Consider the following 25,338-nt stretch of genomic DNA (forward strand, 5'->3'; position numbering starts at 1 on the left):
CTCTCAAATCTGACATCCTGCAGAAAACATCTGGCACACAGCATGTGCTTGGTATGATCTTATCAGCCTGTGCCAGAGGTACTTGGCAAGCAGCACCAGACCATCCATTTACAGGGACGATCAGCCAGTTTGAAATAAACACCTCTAAGCAGTGTGAGATTTCCTAAAGGACACAGACAGGTCAGAGCCATCAACTCTGGCTTTATCTCAGTGGTTTTGGAAAGAAGTTCCACACTGAAGAAATGGTAGTGCTAGGTGGGCCTTAAAGTGCTAAAGTGGCAAGAAGTGGCGTCCTGTGCTATTGAAGTAGAAGCCGCTTTTTTTTTTTTTTTTAAAGTACCCATGACAGTAATAGATTGTTAACATTGCCTAGAACTATCTAAATCCTAGGATCACCTGAAATTTATAGTAGAGAAGTACATTCCCTCTGAATTCTTATTTGTTCCTTACAGTGAAAGTCTTTGTAGAACAAAGGTATGTTACCTTCTGAAGAGTATGCTGAGGTTTCTAGTACTTTAGTTCCTCTCAAGACCAAAGTGTGCTATTGTAGGAGTCTTCTGAGGTTTTGGTTCTGTCTGGAATTTGGTGGTTGGTATTCTGTGAACATTCCTCATCTAGTTATAAGTCATGCCAGCCACCAGTCTTCCTATGCCTTTCCCTTTCAACTTAGAGGTGTAACAGCACAGCCCTTGTATGGGTTTTTCCAGGAATTAGAACCAGCTGCACCTATCAAACGTGTGATGTGGGCAGCAAGACTGAGACCAGAGCTAGTGGCTGTCTGCCTGGCCAGCGTTTTCAGCCTTCTTGGAAACTAGATCTGGCAAGAAGCAAAGGGTAACCTCCCTGCCTGAATCTAGTCGTCAGTCACCACATGCTCCCCCACTAGCTGCACATTCTTTCACAGGCCATTAGCTGCATGCTTGAGTATAATGTTGTTACTGTTTGGGAGATGTTTGCCTGATCCAACAGGAAATCAGTCCTTCCCTTGTTTACCTAAACTGCCATGCCAAAATATAATGCTCCCTCTGCCTAATGAAGGAGATGAGGGAGTCAAGAAGAGCTGTGGGTGAGAGGAAGGAAGAAAGCACTTCTTTGTATTCACTGAGAGTACCTCAGAACTTGTCCCACTTGACTCTCTACAAAGGGGTAGATCTGGTGATGGGGAGGGGAGTCATAAATCTGTTTTGTCTGCTACAATGTTGACAGTCTTGGAACTTGACCTTCTTGCTCCTGCCTTGTGTCCCTTAACCTTTCTGACCCCTGCCCCAACCTTTTATACCTCATTAATCTTTTAGCATTGAGCCTGGGGAAGGAAACTTTGAAGGAGACAGGTTGACATCTGGTTAGAGAAACATACTGGGGCTGTCATGAAATGTGTGCCCTTTGCATTCTTGTCCTTAGAACAGTGGGAGGTTAAGGGATATAAGAGTTAGTATGCTAGGAACTACATAATCATAGCTGGTCTGGTCTTTAGAGCAGTCCACAATGAGCAACCTTTATTGGCATTAGGAGTGTCAGAATTATAAGGATCATCTCTTTTAAGTGTGTGTCAGTGGAGAAAAGATGAAGAATCATGTCCAAGAAGACTTTGGTATTTTTATACCACCTGAGCAACAGCATACTGGAGCCACATCAAGCAGGGATGGTGGCCCTTCCCAGGTTTAGTCCTTCACTAAATTAAATGATTCCCCTTCTGATTTCTCCATTCTTGTGTCCCTTACCCTACCAGACCTATCTTCATGTTTCTATAGAGAGTGGCTTGACTTTTTTCTTTCCATTACAAAAATGTATTTGATGCAAAGTTGACTTGGTTGAGACCTGAAATTTAGGCCAATCCTGAGATGCATGGTGATCCTGAGAGAAAATGGATTATCTGCCAAGTGTAAGACACACTTCTCTCCTTGGCAGAGACCCTGATAGAAACTGGGGTCCATATACTTCAGCAGTCTTTCTTTGATCTTCTGTTGCTGTTCTGCAGGAAGGCCCCATCTGGCCACTTCTGTGAAACTTGTCTTTTCTTAAGTACTCCATAATTGGTGATGTTGACCCATCAGTAGATAATGGGATGCCTGAGATTGCAGGAGTATTACAAACAGCCTTATATGCAATAAGATAAAGGTAACACACTAAGGAGCAGAGTGTGAGAGGCAAGTTCTAAATAAGGACAGATAAAGCAAGGGACTGCATTCACCAACTTCTCTGCAAGTTGTGATTTTGACAGTTACGTTGCATTGAGCTTCTAGCAGAGAACTAATCCCACTTCTTGCATATTTTGGTCCTCTGTCTTCTGCTCTTTGAGGACATTTACAAAGCACTGTTTATGCGGAGGTCTGGGCCATAGTTCACCCCTAAGAAACTGAGAGTTTCTGAATCCAGGAACCCTGTGGCAAATTTCAGGAAAGATTGGGTCTCCTTATGAAGAGGAGCTTAGATGACCACAGCCTGGAGGTCCTATTATGTATGCCACAGGGGACAGACCCAGAACCATCTGAGGGAGCGATACCATCCTGGTTTGGTGATCTTGCCATCAAAATGTTTCCTGAGCAAGTTTTTGGTGCCCCTTGACACTGGGCCTCTTTCCTTGTAGGTCAGAGCTCTGTGAAGGGCATGGCTCCAATAAGCTGAGGTATTTGATGTGTGTGGGCAGCAGCTGGGAGTGTGCAGTGATGACTTCAGATGAGGTTGTTCCTAAGTCGCTGTTCCTGTTCCAGGGAAAGCTCTGCATTGGCTCTATATGAATCTCCTGTGGGCAAAAGGAAAAAAAGCTAAGTAGCCAATCTTGCTGCAATCTCATTCCCTGACAACCTCACACAGATCCATTCTGTCCAGCTCGTCCTTTTCTTCAGTTGTGAGCATAGACATGAAGTGTCATTTGCTAGACCCTGGCCAGGAAATCAAGGCTGTTGGGTGGAAGGGGCTGTGCTGGTTCTTCCTTTGCTGCCTACCCAGATTCATTCTGTGCCTTTTGTTCTCTCTGAGCTCCAGGGAACTGATCCCCAGAGATTGTATGACAGTGGCTACCTTATCCTTTCTGGCTGAGATGTGTTAACAATTGCAGGAAGTCAAAGAGAAGAGGCATCAAACATTTCCTCTCTGTTCAGGTTTACCCTGTAACTCTAGTATGGCTGTGAATGCACACACCCCTTAGCAAATATAGGCATTTCAAAACTTTAAGATGGAAGGGCTCTTTAGGTCCATGAATCTAGCTTTCAGTTGGCTCTGGGATGTCTCTTCCCCCTTCAAGCCTAGAGGGGTAACAGTTCTCCCACTCATATTGCCTCAATATCCCTGTCTTCTTTAGTCCTATGCATACTTCTATAAATAGTTTTTTTGTTACATAATTTCAGACCCATTTGGTGTGCCCTCTGTTTTCTGCAAGGACTCTAATGGGTCTCTAATCATTAGCAAAAAGAACCTACAAGATGCATTGTTTTTCTTTGCTTTTTCAATGCTCTGGATCCCTTGTAGTCTGATTATGGAGAATCTGCTATCTATATGCACAGTCGTGGATTCCAATTCCTGATTCCTCTCACCTTGTTTCATTATAATGTCAGTGAAAATCTACCTAATCACCAAATCCAAAACCTTCAGCTATTCTTCCTCTTCTCATTCTATTTCTCATCTGTTGCCAGTTATTTTTTTAAAACCAAGTGATCTTTTTATTCCCTTGACCAAAATTTGTCAGTGATAAATAGAAGTCCACAGGATAAAGTCCATTCTCTAAGAACTACCATAACCAGAGGGAACTTTAGTAGGTTGGAAGTTCATGGCCCTGTTTAACAAAAGAGAAAATTCAGGTTGAGATTTCTCATTTCCTACAGCTATAAAGTGATGAAATTGGATTTGAAACCCAGTGAAGATGTCTGAAACCAAATCATATGCTTCTCCTATTCCCGTTTGTGTCTTTTGTCCCTCTTTTCATACCCTGCTCAAATATACGTCCTCTTTGAAACCTTTTCTAGCCCCCGACTCTTTGCTTACTCTGATTAGTCCATGCCTGTTTGAGGGTACTTGCCAGTCTTGGGATCATCCATTTGTATGTCTGCACACCCTACTTGACATTAAGCTCCTGCAACTTAAAGTATCTGACAGTGCTTAGCACTGTAGTAGGTCTTAATGTTGACTGAAGAAACAACTCTGCACCACCCACCCTGTAAATTCTAATATGGCTGTGAATGCACATACCCTTAGCAAATACAGGCATTTCAAAATTTTAAGATGGAAGGCCTCTACAAAAAACAAGTACAGAGACCACCTCCTCCTCACGACCTCTTCCTTTGTGTGATACTACTAGTCCTGTAAATGTCCCTGTTCTCCTTGATCCTCTTACAAGTGGGTATGATTTCAGTTGGGGGAATAGTAATGCACACCAAGGGGATCTGCTTTTGCCTGTGAGGCAGTCAAGCTTAGAATGGAGGCAAGCCAGGAAGGCCAGGGGAAAAGGAACATACTGGAAAAGAAAATCCTGACGTGGTTTGAGGGACAGAAGGAAGGATTCTGTGACAGTCCTTAAGGCAAATAGGGATGTAGAAGTAGTTATTGGGTGAGGTGGATGGTCTGATCAATTCTAGAAATCCACTGTAAGAGTGTCACAGGAAATTTGTCTTTGTCCCAGCCCTCCATCCCTGGCCATTTACACACCCACATACGTCACACTTGGGAATATAATTAGAGTCTTTCCAGCTTCCCAAGCCTACACAAGACTGGGGCCACAGTGCCTCAGACTTACCTGTGTGGCAGTTGTGCAGCCAGACCCTCTGCCCATCATACTTGCAGCGGCAGCGCATCATGTTGTTGGAGAAGTCTGACTCTGCCACCTCATTTGTGGGGTTCACAACCACCTGGAGTGAGACGGAGACAGATGAAAATGAGTGATTTGATTTCTGAGTTGACATGTAAGATCCCTTACATCATATATAATAATATTTTTAAGTTTATTATTTGCTTCATTACCCTTAAGAATCACCCCAGGCAGTAGGCATTAATGTCCCCATTTTATAGATGGAAACTCAGAATTGCCAAATGTCCATTGACTCAGAACTAAAACCCAGGGTCTTGGGATTCCCATTGAATGTTCTTTTCTCCCAGCACAGCTGCAGCTATGGGCCTTTTGGAGACTACAAGGGGAACACTTTGCTATCATCTGGTCTCAGGGTGCGATTTGTAACTTCTATAGGAAACAGGGCTCCTGTGGAGATTTCCCCAAGCATCCTTACCTGGAAGATATAGTCCCCTGGGCCCACATCTGTGATATCCACCCATTGGCAATCAATGTCATGCCGGTAAGTGTCCCAGCAGCCTACAGTCACTCCCTGTTCCCCAAAGTTGGCACATGCATAGCGCCGCTGAAGTCCTGTGAGAAAGGATACACAGTCACTGAGGCACCGGGTAGGTACTTGTGACCCAGCACCATGCTAGGTCTTTCATGTACTTTATTGTCTTAAGTCTCCCACAAATTTCCAGTTTAGTGCAGATATGCTCAGTTCACAGATTGAGTTTGTAAATAGGAGACAGTCCTTGCCCTCAGAGAGATCAGGAGACTGCAACTATTAGATAAAAAGTGTTAACTCTTTTTAAAGTGGTACAAAGTGAGATGGGAATTCAGAGGAAATCAACCTTTCACCTAAGATTTCATAAGGTAAGAAATTGACCTTGAGTGCTGTTGCCAAGCCAGTACCTGAGGCTGTTGAACAGGGCAGAGAAGACCTGGCCCCACAGGAGCTAAGGAATTCATAAGGACTATATCCAGAGAGCATGCTGGTAGATGCTGATGGGAAACCACATACCTGTGGGGCAGTTTGTGTCTTCTAGACAGAAGCTGGCCTTGTGCCCCTCAGCCACCTTGGAGCCATTGAGTGTAAGTAGGTCATAGTGGGTGAAGACCTCGATGCTGTGGTAATGCCTGCAGAAGACAGAGCTGTCAGCCCGACAGCAATAGGAGAGGGTCTCCTCTGAAAGGGTTAGCAGGAGAGATTGAGGGACTGGGCCCCATCATTACCCAGAAAGCAAAGTTATAATAGCAGGTTGTGCCCTTCTGCCTCCCAAACTCAAGGTCAGTATGACCCACAGCCCACTTTGCTAGCACCCCTGACAGGGAGCAAGGCACAGCTGTCTGCATTACCAGGCTCTTAACTCACATAAGGCAGGGTAAAAGCTGCCCTGGTAGCCTCTAGGAGGCTGTAGCCTGGCTGCAGGGCCTGAAGCAGAGGTGGAAGTAAGGAGCACCTGACCCAAGGACCAGCCTAGGAGCCAAGTGGCTGCTGGGGAGGGAGCTTACTTTGCTCTGTCAGCTTGGGACCAAATTGCCACCATAGTTTCCAATCTAGTTATAATGACAACTCTGTCGGGGCTCCAGGGATAGGTGCTTATTATCTCAGGCAAGGCCAAGTCCCAAAGTCATTGTCCATTCCTCTCAGCTTTCCTTTACCCATGTCTGCGTCCTAAAGAAAAATACTTTTTTTTTTTTAAATTTTTTTTTTCCCCATTCTGCCTTTGTCGGAGGCATTGTCTTGCTCTCTGTTCTGGAGGCTCCTGATAGGAAAGAATGCTCCTTTGTCTTCTTTTTTAGCACCAAACTGTTCGTGCTATTCTTTGGAGGCCTGGCCTTGTTGCCTTGCTGCTGTAGGAACCAACAAGCTGTTTTCACAGAGCTAGCATCCTATTTTAGGCCTCCAGTTTTCTGTGGGTTCCTAACTTCTGTCTTCTAAAATACAAAGCCTAAGATCCAACACAGAAAAATTGCATAATACCTTGATAGCAGAGACCAACCACAGCAGTGACTTTCTTTGGGATGTCACTGTGGGAAACAGGCTCCATGACCACCATTAACATAGGTCTCACTGAAGAGACATGGGGCAGGTGAATGCTACTGGGATCACTGTATTGCCCCTGGAGCAAGGCCAATAAGCATCTAGGAAGGAAGACTTATCCAGAGTGCACACCTTACCCAGGCAAGTTTGCCCCCTCTAGAGCCAAGACACAGGTTGGCACCAACCTGTGGCACTGGTGCCAAATCCAGCTGTGGCGTCCAGTCTTGGGACGAAAGTCAGCCCTGCCCAGGTTGTAGATCTGTGAGGAGAAGCGCAACAGGCGCCGGTGTCCATATGGCCAGTCCATGCGGTCGGCTGACTGTGAGAGGCAGTTCTCCTCATGGGCACAGTATAGCAGGCTGAGTGGGCGGTCCTCCAGGTAGGCTGTCTCCTGCACCAGCTGAGCATTCATCACTAGGTCTGGGGCACCTGAAGTGGCGGAGAGTTGAGGCAGGAGGCCAGGGGTAGGAAGGCAACAGGTCTTGCTCCCCAGCATGAGCACAAGCTTCCCCCAGATCAAGCTCTCTGGGAGAATCCCAGAAAAGAGCGCAGTTCAGCCAGGAGATGAGAGTTCTACTAAGAAAAGGAATAACCCATCAACTTAACCTGGGAGGTAGTTCCAGGGTCATGATTAAGGTTGCCAGCTCTGGAGGCAGGCCACCAGGGTTCATTCTTGACTTCTGACTGTGCCATTTCCCAGTTCTCTGACTGCTTAACCTTTTTGTGTTATCATTTTTGTCATCTTCAAGATGGAGAAAATGTAGTGATATTAATGTGGTACCTGTAAGTTGCTTAGGTGGTTGTTTACCACAGTAAACACTCAATAGATGTAAGATGGTGTTTTTTGTAAAATGCTTTTCAGTCTATAAAGTGCTTTTATGTAGCTTAGTGCGTACAGTCCTTTCAAAAAGCTCTACAGATACCTAACCTGGTTACTTTAACCAAGTCACTGTCCCTGGGCCTCAGTTCCTCAGTGTCAGAGACCACGGAGGGCAAGCTGGAAGGGAGAAATGGACAAGGTTGTCCAAGCTCACTCCTGAACTCTGCCATTCCAGTCTGTGCTGCTGAAGTTCTGAGCCTGCTTCCTCGAGGGCTCCTACTCCAGCCTAATTGCTACCAGGGTATTCCCTGTGCTTCTTCTAAGGCATCCAGGCATTCTGGTGCTTCTCCATATGGGAGAATCCGACACACTGGTGCCTGTGTCTCTCAGCTTTGTGCCCTTTTTTCCTCTCCTGTTCCAGGGGCTTTACCCTCCTTTGAAGCCACATGCCTCTACCATTGCTGTCCCTTACGTGTCAGTACAAAAATGTGCAGATCTATAGCTGTTGCTGTGCAACCTTGAAGGAGAAAATTGCTCTTAGTGTTTGGTCATACATTCAGTCATACAAGCACATAGCTGCAGCTTAAACAGAGGCATCCTCCACTTGAGCCCATGTGCTGACGAGAGTGAGCTCTTTTCACTGACTCATTTCAGTGGCTGGATTTGGAGGATGCTTTGCTACATAATGCCTGTACTATCACTAAAAGTGCTCCTGAAATTCCTAGAGTGTATTTTGGAGAGAGCCAGGATATACTCACTGACAAATTCCAGAGTTCCTGAGGCAAAGGAGAACTTTCAGAGGCAATAAGAAGAGAGGGTAAAGCAAAAACATGGGAAAAGTCAGAGAAGAGACAGGGATGGCCAGAGGCTGCCTACTGGCTGACTGCCCAGCTTCCATTAGCTGTTAAGAAGCATCTGTGAGAGCTGACACTGGAGGCAGAAGAGGGAAGGCTCCAAGGTTTCTAGGAAGGGGAGTTGAGTGAGCAACCCCAGCATGCTATGAGTCCTAGCATGCTGTGGGGACCCGCTCTGATGCCCTGTCACTCTGCAGGGGAGAGTGTAATGGATGAACCTAGTGTTTTCCCCCAGGGTACACTGCACAGAGAAGAAGCCTAGAGTTCCCTGACAGAGGTTAAGGATATCTTAGGGTTAAGTTTGGCAGGGAAAAAGGTCAAGTGGCCACCTTGGGCAGTGCCTTTGGACTGGATATAATTATCTTGGCACAGGCATTGTTGGCAGTTGTCAAACAGAGATGCTGCTACCCTGAGAATCTGGGTTTGTGGGGCAGACATTTGCCAGAAAGTAGTCTTTCTTGTCCTTAAGCCATTTGGTTAAATCCCACAGCTCAGGAAGAGAACACATACCTAAAGCTTTAGGCCACAGTATACCTCATATTTATATATCCTCTGCAATGGCTTCCAAACTTTTTTCTTACAAACAAGAAATATATTTTATGTTGTAACCTAATACTCACTTACATAGTGCCAAGAAAAAGCAACACGACTCTTAAGTGTAATGTACTCTCATGTTTTCTACTATTTCAGTTTTTGAAATCTCTTGGTCATAACCCCAAATTGAAAAACTCTGTTCTTTTTCCTTATGCTGTCCCATCTTGTTTTATTTCTCATAGTAGCTGTACAAGGTGGGCAGGGCAGGTTTTGTATCCTGATGTGACCCATGGTTTGGCCACACAGAAATGGTAGTCCCACTCCTTGTCCCTGCTGCCAGGCAGCTGAACCAGCCCTCCAGACCCTCCCTGAGGGGAGCAGAGGCCCACCCATACAGGCTCCTTGAGCCCCTCCCTTGCTCACTGTTTGTGCAGGAGACTCCAGCTGAGAAGCGCCCAGTGCCGTGGGAGCAGTGCACAGGCCCATGCCTCTGACACTGCTGCAGGGCCAGCTCTGTGCCTGAGCAGCGCACTCCACTCATGACCACTTCTCTGGCTTCAGGCGTCCCCTGCCAGTACCATGTGTCCTAAGGAAACAGCCCACATTACCCGGTCAGAGTAGAGAGATGCCTTGGGAGTCATCTCCTCTGAGGCCCATCTGAGGCTTAGACCTCTTCATCCCACTACTCCCACCAAGGTGTGCCCTGCCTGGGCCTGAAAATCTTCACTAATGAACCCTACCCCTGGGACAGTCTATAACCCCTCTGATATTAGAAGTTTCTTCCATGTGTGGAGACAAAAACCCACTGCCTGTGGCTTCCATATGACTGCTCCTATCCCTCTCCCAGGTGGCAGTTCTTCACGATCTGAAGAGGATTGAGTTGTTCCCCTCCTCCTCATACAACTGCTATGTTCCCATTTCTCCTGTTGTTCCTCACAGCCCGCTGTGGGTTGTGATCAGGGCTGTGCCCAGTTCTCGGCATGAAGTCTACACAGGCCTTGCCCAGCAGGCTGGTATGAGGGCAGCCAGGCCTGTATCCTCTGTTTGTTTCCTTATGGTCTTTGATTCTGCTGTTTCTCCCACATTGCCACATCCTGGTTCAGTCCAACATCATTATCTCCCTTCATTCAACTTAGTCTCCACTCCAGCTGTTTTTCAAACAGCAAAGGAAGAAAGCTTTTAAAAATCTGTAGGATTTAGGCTGTTAATGGTCTTGCCCCTGCTGTCTCCACCCTTAAACCTCCCTTGAGAGCCACTCTGCAACCTCTGGCCCCTGGTTTCCTCAACTGAATCAATCAAGCTTTCTCTGGCCACAGGGCTTTTGCAGGCACTGTTTATTTTCTTCCCCCTCATCTGCTAACTTCTACTCATCTTTCCTACAGATGAGACTTTGTATCTGGGTATGTGAATATTTTACTAATGACAGCCTCTTTCATGGTATTTTTGTCTTGTTCATTACAGTATTCCCAGCACCCAACATTGCATCAGCCCATAGTTTCATTTAATAATTAAATGTTGAATGAAAGAATGAAGGGCCAGCAGCCCTAACACAGGAAGTTTTGGTCCTCTCCATCCAGGAGGCTGAGAATTTATAGGGAAGGAGCAAGACAGGGACCTACCTTGATAGCAAAGTTGGCAAAACCCAGGCCAAGCTGTCGGCAGGCCACCATGGCTTCAGTGAGACCCCAGTGATCACTGCACACGGTGCCCCAGCGTAGGACACCATTCACCTCCACCTGCACCTCCACCACGCCCTCTTCTGGGCTTCGTCCACCTGCCAAGCGCACCTGCAGTGGTCAGAGGCATGTGAGGGATGGGACAGCCTGGGGAGGGGAGAACAGAGGACTGCAAGCAGGGGGCCCTGCCCAGGCCAGCTCACGTGCAGCCTTAGACCAGACACTCTCACTCTAGGCTTGTCTCCTCTGTAAAGTGAGCACCGTTTAATGGATAGTCCCTAATGTCCTTGCCTACTAAGCAATCTGACTCAAAAGTGCCTGACAGGAGCTCCTGCCATGGAACTTGCCCTCCACCTATCTCTAAAATCCTACCATGGTGATGCACAATTTGCAAAGGGCTTTCATTTCTACTGCATATGTACAGCCCCCAAGAGTTGACCTCATTTTATGAAACACCAGCCATGTGCCCACAGTCCCCCTCAGTTTGACTTAAGTGTCTGGCACAGCCTCCATTCCCACTCCCCAGTGCCTGCGGCCTATAGTTCTCACCCTCAGGCACCTTCTTTTGCAGATTCACAAGGAACCTGAGAGGGTAGGTGAGAGAGTACAGACAAACCTGCAGAGCCCCTGTGTCCCTTTGACACCTCTGAGGGGTTGTGATAGAGAGCAGAGGACTCTCCAGGCTGGCTCCAATAGGGCAGGGGGACTGCACACAGCTGAAGCCCTGGCTGCCCCTCCTGAGTCCCTCCCCACTCGCTCTAGGTTGGTATCCTGGGGTTCCCTAGGTTTCCCAGATCCCTGCCTGGCCACGTGCTCAGCCTGAACTCACCTGATTCTGGAAGCCCATGTCAGGGATGTTACACCTGACGGCAGCATCATTCTCATGTTGACAGCCATTCTGGGACCCTTCCAGGGCGAGGCAGTCACTGAGGGTCTGCTCATATCCCCTGCAGTGCACCTCACTAAGGTGGATGGGCCCCAAACCTGGGTGGGGGAAGAGATGCTGTATGAGGCTCCATCTCTGTGACCTCACACTGTGGCTGTCCCTCCACGAAGGAGAGAACTTCTGGGCACTGACACCCCAGGGACTTCAAGAAAGGAACAAGGCCCTCCCACTCCCTCACCCCCTGAAAGGCCTTCTCACTTACCTTGGCCCAGCTGGGCCCCAAAGAGGGCCTCCCGTGCAGAGCCAAAGCCAAGCTGACGACATAAAACGCTGGCAGAGATGAGGTTCCACCTGTGGTCACAGACCGTGCCCCACTGCCGGTTCACCAGCACCTCCACCCGGCCCTCGCCCACCTGGGCCCCAGAGCGCAGGCGCACCTTCAGCTCCTGCTGGGAGAAAACTGGCTTCAGGGAAGGCAGCCAGAGGGACTAAGCCACCAATGTGGGACACCAGGGCAAGGCTCCCTCAAGCTCCAAGAGCCAGAGGCAGGGCCGGGAGTTACTGACTGCCCACAGCCATTGTCTTGAAGAAGCCGTGTTTCTTAACCTCCACTTCAATACAAGTTACCACCACGACCTCATCAAGGAGACAGCCCAGTGTGGTGCTAGTATGTGTGTGACACCTCACTAGGTTTTTCCCTATGTTTTATAATAAAGGGCAGGTTCAATACCTCTGGCCCTCAGAGGGCCCTAACTACAATTTAATTACTGTTTTTATGGTTACCTTCTATTCTTGGCAAGTGATGTCAACTTTATGTACTTATGTACGGTTATAAATGATCTCTTTTAGATAACTTCCAAGGTTCTCCGTTCTCTGATTCAGTTTCTCCTCTTGATCTAGTTCCTCTTTCCTGTCCCCTCCAGGCAGAGTCCTGCCTGTGCCTCTGGGTCAGGGTACAGAGTCCCTTGGGGCTCACCTCTACCCGGGACTCCTTGCGCCAGGGCTTCACCTTGGGCGAGCGAAAGCGGGGCCCTGCCACACAGCTGACCACCGCGTGCATGCCACCTGGGCAGGCCGGCTGCAGCTTGCCTCGTCGCGGGGCCACCTGCACCTGGCAGTTGGCCAGGTGGGGCTCTGTCCCCAGGCAGTCAACCCGGTGGATCCAGAAGGAATTCTTACTGGTCAGGCCCTTCAGCCTGGAGGACAAGGGAGATGTGGGTGGAAGAGGGCTTGAGCAGAGGCTGAGGAGAGGGCAGGGCAGGGGAAGGGAAGGAAGCCCTGGGTGAGGCATCCATTTGCATGTTCCCTGAGGGTTCCACTCCTCACCTAGACTTGGGATCCTTCATCTTCAGATTCCAGATTTTTCTGTGGTGGAGAAAACAGACAGGAGGTGGAGGAAGTGTGGAAATACCACTCCCTTGCTACCACTATGGTTCCTCATAGTTGCCATTAAGTTTGCACTGGACTTCACAGTGTGTAAACTTGTTCACAAATATTATCTCAGTGCTGAGCTTCACAGCAGCCTTGATAAGACAGCACCTCACAAATAACGATGATCCCATTTTATAGAGAAGGCAGGCAGGGTTCTGGGGCTTGTCCTGAAGTGGGGTATGTACTGACTAGGCAGTTCAAACCTGCTCTCCCAGTTCAGATGAAGGGGATCCTTTGGGGAGTACCCTAAGAGGAGGGACATGGGGATAGGCACAAGTCATAGGACTTGCTGCAGGTGGGGGAACTGCCACCCAGAGACACCCAAGCTATAATCAGGGCTGCTCTCCTCGTGGGTGGCAAGTGAGTCAGCAGGACTAAACTGTGTAATTACCAGGCAGTGGGGGACCAAGGGCCTGCACCCCATAATCCCCAAGGATGGAACCACATGGATACCCACCACCCCTCTTTCTTCAGGACCAGGACCATCTAAGCCAGAGATACAAGGACAGAACAAGGGACATGAAACTGCTTCATTGAAGTGTGACAAACTGGAGTGGTTGAGGGCAAATGACTTGGAGATACCAAGGGAGATTTCTCCCTCCATGAGAAACCAGGCTTTCACTGATGAGGAGCCAGTGGGGCTGTGACTGTGTCCTTATTTATTGGGCTGACACAATCTGCTGTGACAGTTTAGTCACATTTCTTTTTCTTTTTTTTTTTTTTTTTTTTTTTGGTGGCGGGGGTACTAGGGATTGAACTCAGGGGCACTCGACCGCTGAGCCACATCCCCAGCCCTATTTTTATTTTATTTAGAGACAGGGGCTCACTGAGTAGCTTAATGCCTCACAGTTGATGAGGCTGGCTTTGAACTTGTGATCCTCCTGCCTCAGCCTCTCCAGTTGCTAGGATTACAGGCATACGCCCCTGTGCCCAGCCTAGTTTGGTCACATTTCTAACAGAATACTTTTGTCTCCTCTCCCAAAACCCACCTACCACATACCTTGCTGACATACAACAAAATTAAGCCTGGCTTGGACCAGAGTTGAGAGAATTCAGTGGGACAAAGTTGAAACAATTCAGTGGAATGATAATGGAGGCCCAAGGTCCCATGGCTAGTTTCTGGTAGAGATTTGGCCAGAATGCATTTCATCTACACTTGCGGGTGAAACTGTAACTTCAGTAAAATCCATCTTTTAATCAGGGACACAGTTTTACATACAGTTGTTTTCATTGTGGGGCATTCTATACCATAGTCAATTCTTTTTATATGATTGCCAAGCATAAACTTTGTTTTCTGGCCACGTCTATGTATTTCTCAGGATCTTAGGGTTTGTATTTGATAATTTTCTTAATTATTCTGAAGGAATCTTTAACTCAAGATCCTTAACCCTTTTCCTCAGTTGGACTGTTTTCCTCCTGATCCCAACATGTGCAAGGTCCTGCAGACACCCATCCCTATCAGTCCATCCCCACAGCCCTCACTGTACCCTGCACAGTTCCACTGCCACACACACACCCACATACACACATTCACATAGCACACATGTATACACTCAGCCTGGCTCCACAATCTCACCACCTTCCTACCTGTAGTAGAGGCTGTTGACAGGCACCTGGCTGGGGAAGCCCAGCATACCGCACACCACCCTGCTGTTGTTCATGGTCCAGCTCTGGTCACACACCTGCCGCCAGTGGCCCTCGTACCGTACTTCCACGGCTCCCTCAGTCACCGGGCTGTGCCTCTTGGCACTAGCGAGGATGGGCTTGAGCCGCACCTCCTCCAGCCGCTGGCCCTGCAGTGTGCATAGTCACCATGGGATGGGCCCCGGGTTCCTGGGCCTCCCTGCTGGGCTGCTGCAGGTCTTCTCTAAGGAGAGCCAGGCTCGGAGCTCTTACAGGACCATCCCCCATGTCCCTTATAGGTCAGGAAACCGAGGCTCAGAGTGTGGGAGGTATTTGCTGACGGCCACATAGTGAGTAGGAGCAGAACCTCAGTTTCACTAGGCCCTTTTCTGCCTTTCCAATTCGTTAAATTGGAGAGACCAGGTGGATGTGCCCTCCCTGGCAGCAGGCCAGGAGCCCTTGGGGATTGGGAGGCTTCTGCTGGGCATGGAGGAGCCTTCTTCATGCCACCCTGGGAAGAGCTGAGATGGGCACAGCACAGCTGCTTGAGACTGGCAGGATCCTTTGGCCCACAAGTCCCACCACCCAAGCCCTGGTATGACTTGGACCAGTGCAGAGCCCCCTAACCCTATTGTAGTCTAGCTGCCCTCAGGCAGAGGCTGCCTGGCAGCAGATGGTGGGGGCCAGAGCCCTGTCCTGCCCTGTTGTTTGGCTTGGGTTGTTTTTAGCTCATGGTTGTTTGTGCTGGGAAGAGGCATCAATTGTGGCCAGGCCTTGTGGGTGAAACAGCCCCTCGCTCCCCTGCACCTCCCTCATGGGGAGCAGCTTCTGGGAATCCCAGCAGGCCTGGCCTATGATCCACAGGCTGCCCTGCATCAAGCTGGGCACCTGCTATGGGTCAGAGCCTCAGGGACACCGTTCAGCCCACTTCTGCCCCATCTCTTTCTCCTCCTCCAGGCTCATCTTTCAGCTGGCTCTCTGTCTTGGATCCAGCCCTCAGCTCAGGCCCTGAAGAGCCTCCTTACCTGGGGCCCAAGGGCATTGGAGACCCTCTCAGAAAAGTAGCCTCGCTGGCGCTGGGGGTGGCATACCACCCCAACATCTTCTGAATGGCTGCAGTCACTGACACCCCAGCCATTAGACGCACACTGGTCCAGGGAGTTCTCAGTTCCCATACAGCGCACATTGTCCAGCCAAATTGGGCCTATGGGGAAGGGGAGGGGCAAAGTTCACGGATAGGCTCAGAGAGGTTGGTCATAGCTCTGCTTCCTACATGGGATCCACACTTATCAAGTCTCCTCTTCCAAACCCTGAGAGAAAAGTGTAGAGAAGGGCTGGGGATATAGCTCAGTGGTAGAGAAATTGCCTAGCATGCATGAGGCCCTGGGTTCTATCTGAAAAGAAAAATGGAGGAGCAGGGCAGCTGGTTTTCCTTTGGTCCTAGTATCAACAGCTCTGCCTACTGCCTTCTCTTGGTGTCAGACCCATAGAATCTCTTTTTGGAAACTGGCAAGTAGTCTAGTAACTAGGCCGACTTGTTCACTCCTCATCCATCCAGTCATCCATTCAGTAATGTTTGCTAAGCACCCCTGTGTGCCAGTCACCACATTCAAGGAACTTAGAGCTCAGTGATGGTGACAGTGGCACCTTATCACAAGGGGGAATGCCAGGGTCATCTGCAGCTGGGACATTCACAGAGGAGGCCATTTGAGCTGAGCATTAAAGGATAGGGTGACACCAGGTACATCAGTGAGTGCAGCCCCTGAGAGACACCTGCTACCATATCCTTGTCATCCTGTGGGGCAGCACCATCACTTACCCTCCCCTTGGCCATATTTGGCACTGTGGGCCCAGGTCAAGGCAGACTCAAAGCCCAGCTGGCGGCAGGCCACTGTGGCCTCCTGAAGCGCAAAGTCATCATCACACACGGTGCCCCACTGGCCCTGGTGCAGCACCTCCAGGCGGCCCTCCTCTGGCCTGCTCCCTGGGCCCACCAGCCGGAGCTTCTTGGTGCCCAGTGACTGTGGCCTGCAGGGAGGGGTCTGGCCTAACAGCAGCAAAGGCAGAAACAGGGATATGGTGGCTGGTGGGGACCACATCCTGGTGACGTCAGGGTACCTAGGGAATGAGTAAACAATGATCACCAATTCCACCCCAAACCCTGGGCCTCTTCAGCATTGGTAGCAGGTAGAGAAGGGGCATTGCCTTGGAGTGGTGGGGATGCCCTCAGGGCAATAATATCTACCCTTTGATGTTCACAGCATCCGGATCAAAGGTATCAAATGCCACCTTCCCCACAGAGGGGGAATGTTGGGGAGGAAAGGGTTATTAGAGGAGTCAAGTTCTCCCCCACTTTGCAGTGTGGCTTGGCCAAGTCTCTTAAACTGTTTAGGCCCTGATTTTTAATTTCTAAAGTGAGGAGATTGAGCCAAATATTGTCTGCTCTCTCCTGCAGCATGGATAGCCTATAACACCCATCAGTCACAGCTCCAGCTCCATCCAGGTGTATCATTCCTGCATCCATGCCACAAACATTGTTGGAGTGCTTCAGGCCAGTTATTAGGCCAATACTGAGACAAAGAAATGAAGACATGAAATACCCTGCTGACCCTCTCCATGCAGAGAAGAGGAATCAGAGGTCAGAGGAGTAAGAGATCTCCCAGGTGGGAAAAAGGGCATTCCAGGTAGAAAGAACAGGATGAGTAAAGGAGGGAAGAAGAAAAGAGGTGAATTCATGCAAGAGCAGGGAGTGCCCGTCTTTCCCCGAGACTATACAGTATTGTGGGCTTGGAGGGGCAAGGAAGGAGGGGCAGGCCAGGTCCAGATGCTCAAGGCCCTCATGGACCATGCACAGGGTTTGTGCTTCATCCTGTGGGGCAGCGCCATCACTGTAGGAAACGAGGGGCCATATGAGGATTTAGGAAGGGAACATCAGAGAGTGGGCCCTTGTGTCCATGAGGCTGGAATGAGATGCTATTTGAGTCCTCAGAGTGAATGAGCTGGGTCCTGGGACCAGAGGAGAGAGCAGGGCAAACAGGATAGTCATGACTTGTAGAGCTGCCAGAAACTTCTGGAGCCACCAATGCTGCCACTCCTCCACCCCAGGTTTTATGCTGATGAAGAGCTGAGGACCATCAGGAAGAGAGGCTGGAGAGGCTGGTCCCTGGCTCTCTGCCCAGTACTTGTGTCTTAGAGGTGGTTCTGATGTGACGGCATCTTCCTTGGCACTGCTGTTCTTGGGGATCACGCCGTTCATCTAAGCAGGAAGTGTCTCAGGCCCCTGCCACTCTTGTCACCACAGCTGAGAGTCACTCCTTATTCCTCCATCATTCATTGCAGGACTAGGTGGAGTGGGCTACATATATACGGGATAAGCTCAGGGAAGGAAGCTTCAGGGGGAAAGGGACTTTGTGTAATGTCCCCAGAGCCCAGAATAGTGCCAGGCACATAGATGACACTCAAAAATAATTGTAGTTGCATGGATGGGAGGTGACATGTCACAGGGTTGAGTACAGACGGGGGAGTCAGACTGCCTGGGTTAAAAAATCCACCTCCCCCATTCATATCTAGATAAATGGGTCGATTTCTCATGGCCTTAGTGTCCGCCTCTGAAAAATAGGGATAACAACATTACCTGCCACATTGGATTTTTGTGAAGATTAATGAATGAAGACTTGAAGCCCTCTGAAGAGCAGTGGACTACAATTACCAGCTACTTTAATAGCTACAACAGAACCTTTGGTCTCCATCTTTGGAATCTCACCCCATCTTTGTACAAAGAAGGAAATGAAGGCCACGTCTTCTGTCAACTGCAACATTCTCTGGAACATTCTCTGCAATATTCTCCAGGTTTGCCCCTGTCCCCTCCAAGCTCAGTACTGGCCAGATCCTCCTCCCTCCACCCTGGGGGGCAGCTGCCTCCCTCCTCTCACCACAGTAGCCTCTTCCCACTGTCCCCTCCTGCACGTCCTCTTCCAGACTTAAACACTGTTTTCTTCATGTGGCTCTCCACACAGGAACCCTGGAGGCTCTGCACTGGCGATCACCTCCAGCTTCCCTTCTCTGCTTTCCCCACTCTCTGCTTCCCTGATGAGGAGGTAGATGCCAGAGAATGAGCCACCCTACAGTCACTACAGGAGTGACACTCTCCAAATGATAAGAGAGGATGGGTTAGGGCCCTCATCTGTTAGGACACACTGGGTCTGGGCTGACAGATGGCCTTGCCTCTCTCACTACCCCCAGAAACTGCTGTGTATTCTGTTTTCTTCTGAGTCTCTGCTGCAACTTCTCTAAAATAAGGGGGTAGCACTAGGGGGAGACATGCTTTGATGGGGTCTAGGGTGTCCTGGGCAGGTCTGTTGTTTGGGCTGTGGCTAAAGTCCCCACAGCACAGAGGACGTCTTATCAGAGGCTGTTGACAGTCCAGGTCACCAGGACTGCTTCAGGACTCTGGATTCTGGCCAGGGCAGCTCCCTTCCCTGCAAGCAGCAAGAAAGTGAATGGGTACCGGTATGAGCTAGAGTCAGCTACAGGGACAGCTTCTCCTCTCAGCTGTCCCATCTACTACAGCATCCCTATAGCTTTTGCTCCCACCAAACTTATCTTCTCACCCTTCCCAGGACATAACCTCCAGCTCCCAGCTGACACCTGGCTCCTTCTATCTGGAGTGCACTTTCCCTCTCTCAGATTGTCAAACTCCCACACACCTTCAATACCAGGCTCAAATGCTATTCCCTCCATTAAGCCTTCTCACACCCCAGCTTCCTAGCACTTGGTGAGTTTGCTCTGTGATTCCCCAAGCAATCTCCACAAATCTGTTTCCCCAGCTCTGAGTACACAGCAGAGGAGTAGGCTGAGTAGCCCTTAGAAAGGGAGGCAGCCTCAATAGTGGTTCTCTTCCCAAGTGAAGGAGCAGGGGACAAAGGAGGGGAAGGAAGGTGAGGGAGAAAGGAGAGGAAGAAGGGAGGGAAGGATAATAATAATAATACATTTATTGTATATGCCTCTCCATTTTACAGATAAGTAGTTGAGGCTCAGAGAAGTGAAATAACTTGCCCAGCCAGGATTTAAACCCAGCAGCCTGGCTAGAAGTCAGGGCTCTCAAAACCAACAGAGATGGATGTTGGAGGAGGAGGTGGAAGAGGGCAGGCAGGCATGGAGCTGAACGAAATTACACCCTGCTGCTGGTTGATTTATGACCCAGGCCATGATGTGAGGGCACTGGGGAGGGTGCCAGCACTGAGTGCCACCAAGTGAGAGATCCAGGACCCTGCCAGCTCAAGGCAAAGAGGTACCTGCTCCAGGTGCTGCCAGGGCATGCTGGCACCTGGTCTCACCTTGCCCAGGTAGAGAGAGCTGGAAGAGGGCAAATGCCCAAGGGGATGCAGGAGAGCAGGAGGGTGCTGTCCTAGGAACACCCGCTTTGGAATGCCTCCCAGTCCCTTCTCTGTGGCTCTCTATGGTGGGGCTTCCCCTCTGGATCCTGTACCCTTCCTGGGAATCCATCTCTGTGGGCCTGAAGTAGTGCCAGCAAATGGGCCCTGAATCTCCCCTGCAGCCCTAGGAAAGATAGGGGTTGAAGTCTTCTGATCCTCCTTCCATTCCTTGTCCCCTCTCACCTCCCAGCATAGTCAACCTATAGTTGCAGGGCACAGTTCTGCCTCTTAGTCTCCCAAGTCACAAAAGAGACGATCTGAACTCACCTTGCCCATCTGAACCCCCTTCGGTGAAAAGGCAGAGGAAGTGTTACACACCTCAGGTTCACAGGCTAGACACTAGACACGCAGGCACCCCAGGGGCCAGGCGCACCACCCACGAGGGCCTTGAGCCAACCTCCCCAAGTTGGTCACTTGTCCAACTGGAAGAAGGCTGTAAGAGACTGGGGACGAGGCAGACAGTCCCACGGACTGGGGACCACCAGCCCCCCAGAGGCCTGCAGAGTCAGGATAGACAGAAGGATGGACAGACAGCACAGCAAGAGGCAGACCCCGGGGCTGGGGGCCGGGTCAGCGCGAGCTCACCAGCTGGATCGCGGACGGTCAGGGGCTGGGCCGGGCCGGGCGCCGCGACGAGCAGCGCGAGCGGGCCTCCCGGGCCCTGGGGGCCTTTTATCCGCCGGAGCCTGCAGCCGGCCCCCAGCCCCAGCCGGCCGCGGGGGAGGCCACAGGCCCCGCCCCGGGCGCCGTGGTGCGCGCCCCGCCCGGCCGGCCCTCTGCCAGGCGCGCGGCTCGGCTCGGCCCAGGCGGGCAAGTCCCGGCTGAGCGCGGGCCGGGCGGTCGCTCCCCCGGGACGCGGACACGCGCGCTGCGGCGGGAGGGAAGGGGCGCTCTGGGACCCGGGAGAGGGCGGCGCTGGCGTTGGCTGGAGGAGCCGCAGGGGCCCCTGGGTCCCCCTCCAGACGCAGTTTCCCAGCTGTCAAACTGGGTGATGGTGCCCACCCGCGAGACTGCCACTTAAGACCCCAGCACAGCGTCCTTCTCGTGGCAGGTCTGGCTCCAGTGCGCCAGTTAGAACGACGTAGGCGGCCTTTTGCAGGCTCGGTTCAAATGAAGTCGGGGCGCTTCCATGCTCTTTTTCAGTAACAGGTGGCCTCTTCATCGCCCAGTCCCCAGTTTATTGAATATACCTGGGGTGAAGCACTATTGTTTCTGCTGTGCAGCTGGGAACACTGGGCCCTGGAGACCCGACTTGCTCCCCCAGGCTATAAACAGTAACTGGAAGAACTTGAATCCTCAGTACACCCTTAACAAAGCTGAATGATGTGGTCCTGGCCCTATCAGGCTCTTGGAGACGGCTCTTGGGTGCAAGAGGAGGGTCGGGTGAGGTGGGGTGGCGGAATGAAACAAATGTAGAAATGGATGAGAGAGGCAGTCCCACCATATGCATGAGCATCTAGGTGCCCAGGTTCTTTCCTATAGTCCTGGTACCTTCAGTGCCTCTGTGACATCATCTGTAAAATGGGTAGAGGTTTGCCACCTCTCAGATTCCTGGCTAGGCCCAAGCAGTCCAGCCTGGTTCCCCCTCTCACCCCCACCTTGCCTGAGTGTCCTTCCAAAGGCTCATTCATCCAGCAGACCTTTATTGATTTTCTCCTATGTGCTAGACGGGGCACTGAAGGGTAGATGCTAGGAGGGGGCTTCCTAGACTGGTGGGGGGAGGCAGATATGCAAACAAGTGCTGTTGAAAGACAGAGTGTGATGAGGGCCCTGTGGCCAGGTGGACCTCAGTGATCCCTGGGTGATGGCCAAGTCATGCTCACTCTGCTGTCAGGGCCTGTGGTCCACCCCTGACTGCTCATGTCTAAGATGTCCCCCCAGTGCCCCTGCCCCGCCCCAGCTGGGCCCAAAACATTCCCTGTGATGAATCAACAGGAAAGAATGCTCCCAGCCTTGGGTCAGTGGCAGCAGCAGCAGCCCAGCTCCTCCCCCAGGGACAATGAAGCAGCTGTGGCCTGGGGTGCCAGGTATGCCTTGCTCCCTCCCTATGCCCAGCCACCTCTAATGTTGAGCCAGGAGCAACACGGAGGTCTGGGAAACGTGGGCTCCGCCTGCTGCCAATCACCCACCCAGGCCCAGTTTCTCAGAACTAAAAATACCCTGGAGCCCAGGGGCTGGAACCAGGGAGAGCCCAGGGAATGAATGGATGCTGCCCGGAAGTCCTTTAACTCATAAGACTGGGCAGAGGCCAGAGCTGTGGAGAGGCGGAGGGGGTTTTTAAAAGGGTTTGCTGTGAGCCCCTTTCCTTGAGAAGCAAGGGTCTTGGGCCTAGGCCAAGCCCCATGACCGACTAGTGGTGGGATTATTTTTTAGTCATCATCTCATCCTTAAATGCTGTTACCGTGAGGGTCAAACAGGACAACTCAGATCATCTCAGCTGGCTTTGATTTGATCGAATCCACTGTGTACTCCTTCGTGCCAGTCTGCTGATAGGACCCCAGCATAGCACCCTAGACCCTCTTTTTATATACAGGTATGTGCCCATATAAATGGGGCCCTTGACCTTCTTATTAACCCTAAACTCAGATTTGCTCACAAGGTCTGGCTCATAGCAAGTGCTTAATCAGCGCTCATGGAATGAACAGTTGGGCCTAGTATGCGCCGGTCTCTGAGCTGGTCTTGGGGGAGACACAAACAAGCCAGTTGTAATCATGCTCTGTCCTTGGGGAATTTGCTGAGTAGTAGGGGAGATACACACCCACAATCAACCAGCAAGACATCAGTGACATCCTAAGAGAAGACATCATCTTCATCCTAAGGTGAAGAGTGCTCTCTGAATCCTCTCACTTAACCATCACTTTCACCGCAAATGATGAAATGGGCATAGAGGGATTCAGTGACACAGCTAAAGTCACACAGCTGTTATCTGCAGAGGGTGGTGAGTGGGAAACTGCAATAGAGGCACAGGTTGCAAGGGGACAGAAGAAGGAAGAGTGGAAGAAGCATCTTGTGCCTGGAAGGATCCATCTGATTCCCAGATAGTCAGGTGACTAGGTGGATGGTAGGAAATAAAGTTTGCTTTCGAAGCTGGTCCCAAGGGACCTTGGCAGTGAGCAGTACTGTCTATCCAGTCCCCAACCCAGGGACAGGAGCTAACATGAATCTCTTGGCCACAGGATTCTCAACAGCCCCTTGCCCCAAATCAGGACTGTATTGTCCTTACAAATGTTAAGGCCAGAACATTCTGCAGGATCCTCTCCTGTGGGGGACCTGGGAGAGTAGCCTGTGCCCAGGAGGTAGACCACTTCCTCCTCTGCAGCCTGCAAGACTCCCCTCCTTTGAGGCTCAGTACAGAAGAAGTTGTACAGCTTGGGCACTGGAGGACTCAAATTCTAGCTCTGACTGTGTGGCCTCGGGCAAGTCATTTTACCGAGGCGAGTACTATCTCCCACGTCCATTGTTCTGCCTTCATGTCCCTGTCCCTCTGATGTCCAGTACCATGACAATGGCCTTGGAACTGCTTTTCTTTCTTCTCTGCACTTTCTGTGCCTGACTTCATTGGACGCTACAGGGTCTTCCTAACATATTGTCCTGCCCTAGCTTGAGACCCTTCAGTAGCACACGCCTGCCCCAGGATCCGGGGGATTCACTGCTGCCTGTCCCTAGAGATCCTTTCCCCTTCTGACTTCACTTTCCATATTCCCTCTGTCCTGGCCCAACCCAGATTCCAGCTCCCGCATGGGTCTTCCATGGAAGCTTCCTGCATAGATGCTCTCAAACTAGAAGGTGCTGGAAAACTCACAGAGCTGACTGAACCAGACACTCTCTCTGCCCTGAAGGAGTCACCCCACTGCGGGAGGGGTGGCTCAGACCCATGCCACTGTGAGGGAAAAGGGGCCTGATGACAAAGGGTCTAACACATTGGGGAGCGCAAGCCATCTTGGCTTTTCCTTTGTGGGATCTGTTGATCTAGGCACAGAAGGTTGGGAGCTGAGGGGATTTGAAGAGGTGGAGGGGGGTGGAGAAAGGAGGGAAGACCTAGCAAGGCCAGGGAGGCTGGCTGACCTGGGAGATGGTCCCTGGGTAAGAAAGGAGAGAGGAGTTGGCTGTAGGAAGGGGAGGAGATTCGGGGTAGAGCTGAGGTGGTTAAATAGAAAATTTTAGGAAGTCTTGCTTTGTTGACATGCAATGTTACCTTCTCCCTTCTTCCTCTGGAAAGTTTTTGAAAAATCTCCAGTACTCAATATGATTTGGAGCCGGGCAGGCTCACACCAACATGTAGGGCCCAGGGCAAAAGTCAAAGGAGGCCTTATTCTATGCATTTGTCTAAGCATTTAAAAATCATAAGATCAGACTCTTTATTAAATACAGCATGGCCTACCTTCCTACTTTGGCAAATTTAATTTTGACCTGAGCTTTCGGGTCTGAATTCGGAACTCGGCACCCCTTGGTGTGGAACACTGAGGGTCTGGGATTTAACTCCTCAGAGGATGCCTTTGGTGGCGGGGAGTCAGGGAGCCTGGTCAGAGAGTCATGGGGAGGCGTGTAGAAGCTGTCAGTCTTTAAAGGCAGGGAACAGGACTCAGGCTCCCCGACCCTCCACTTCCGCTCCACATCTGGGATTCCCAGGGCAAATGCCGGAATTTCTCACAGATGTTTGGACTTTCAGTTTGATTCACCACCAACAATGTAATGCTCATCTTTTCCCCCAGAGCCTTTTCCTGTCCCTTCAGAAAGATATGTCTTTTCTTTCCTTCCCTCCCCACCCCCATTTCTCATATTTAACTCCTTGTGTGAGAAAGCTTGCTGCCTCCCTAGCTGCCACCCCCATCAGCCCTTCCTCCTCTCTCCCCAAACCCCTTCCCACCTCCCTCCTCCTTTCCTCCCCTCCTCTCCCTCTTAGCCACACACCCTCCTTAAATTCCAGTTCTTCTCCAATTCCCTTAGTAATGTCTTCCTCCTCCCTGTCCCTGCCCAGTGTCACCTGCAACCTCCTGATTCTCTGTCTCAGCAGCTAAACACAGGCGCAATGCTTGGACACGCTTCTGTTCAGGTAAATTAAAGTCATAAGTCCTGGGGAGAAATGAGACGGAATAAAGACAGCGCCGTAGCCCAGAAGCCCCTGAGGTCCCTTCAGGACCTCACAAAAGCCTATGCTGACCTTCTCACCGGCTAGTAATTGAGCCCCTTTTCCCTCAAGCAGCACCAGACAAATTAAAAGACATTTCTTATTCCACGGCGCTTTCGTGAGCCTTTGACAGCAATAGTGA

General features: G+C 50.6%; 1 protein-coding gene across 1 annotated transcript; it reads right to left on the minus strand.

Moving 5' to 3' along the window:
* Positions 1 to 1,549: 1,549 nt before the first annotated feature.
* On the minus strand, positions 1,550 to 20,713 carry Loxl4 (lysyl oxidase like 4). The gene is made up of 15 exons (XM_076834390.1): positions 20,654 to 20,713; positions 16,453 to 16,751; positions 15,659 to 15,837; positions 14,598 to 14,803; positions 12,906 to 12,944; positions 12,556 to 12,775; positions 11,842 to 12,025; positions 11,523 to 11,677; positions 10,637 to 10,804; positions 9,441 to 9,603; positions 6,995 to 7,238; positions 5,787 to 5,902; positions 5,217 to 5,353; positions 4,730 to 4,841; positions 1,550 to 2,743 (listed from the first exon to the last, which is right to left on the minus strand). Exons 2-15 carry the CDS (start codon positions 16,730 to 16,732, stop codon positions 2,673 to 2,675), a joined length of 2,274 nt encoding a protein of 757 aa, XP_076690505.1. The 5' UTR covers positions 16,733 to 16,751; positions 20,654 to 20,713; the 3' UTR covers positions 1,550 to 2,672.
* Positions 20,714 to 25,338: the final 4,625 nt, after the last annotated feature.

The sequence above is a fragment of the Callospermophilus lateralis genome, chromosome 15 (genome assembly GCF_048772815.1).
Source record: "Callospermophilus lateralis isolate mCalLat2 chromosome 15, mCalLat2.hap1, whole genome shotgun sequence".
Classification (NCBI taxonomy): Eukaryota; Metazoa; Chordata; class Mammalia; order Rodentia; family Sciuridae; genus Callospermophilus; species Callospermophilus lateralis.

Excerpts from the sequence above, each read along its gene's own strand:
- Loxl4 (XM_076834390.1), bottom strand. The coding sequence starts at position 16,732 with ATGTGGTCCCCACCAGCCACCATATCCCTGTTTCTGCCTTTGCTGCTG. Across the intron at positions 12,945-14,597 it reads GTCAACAGCCTCTACTACAG|AAAAATCTGGAATCTGAAGA; the intron begins GTAGGAAGGTGG and ends TCTCCACCACAG. Across the intron at positions 12,026-12,555 it reads GCAAGGAGTCCCGGGTAGAG|GAGCTGAAGGTGCGCCTGCG; the intron begins GTGAGCCCCAAG and ends TTCTCCCAGCAG.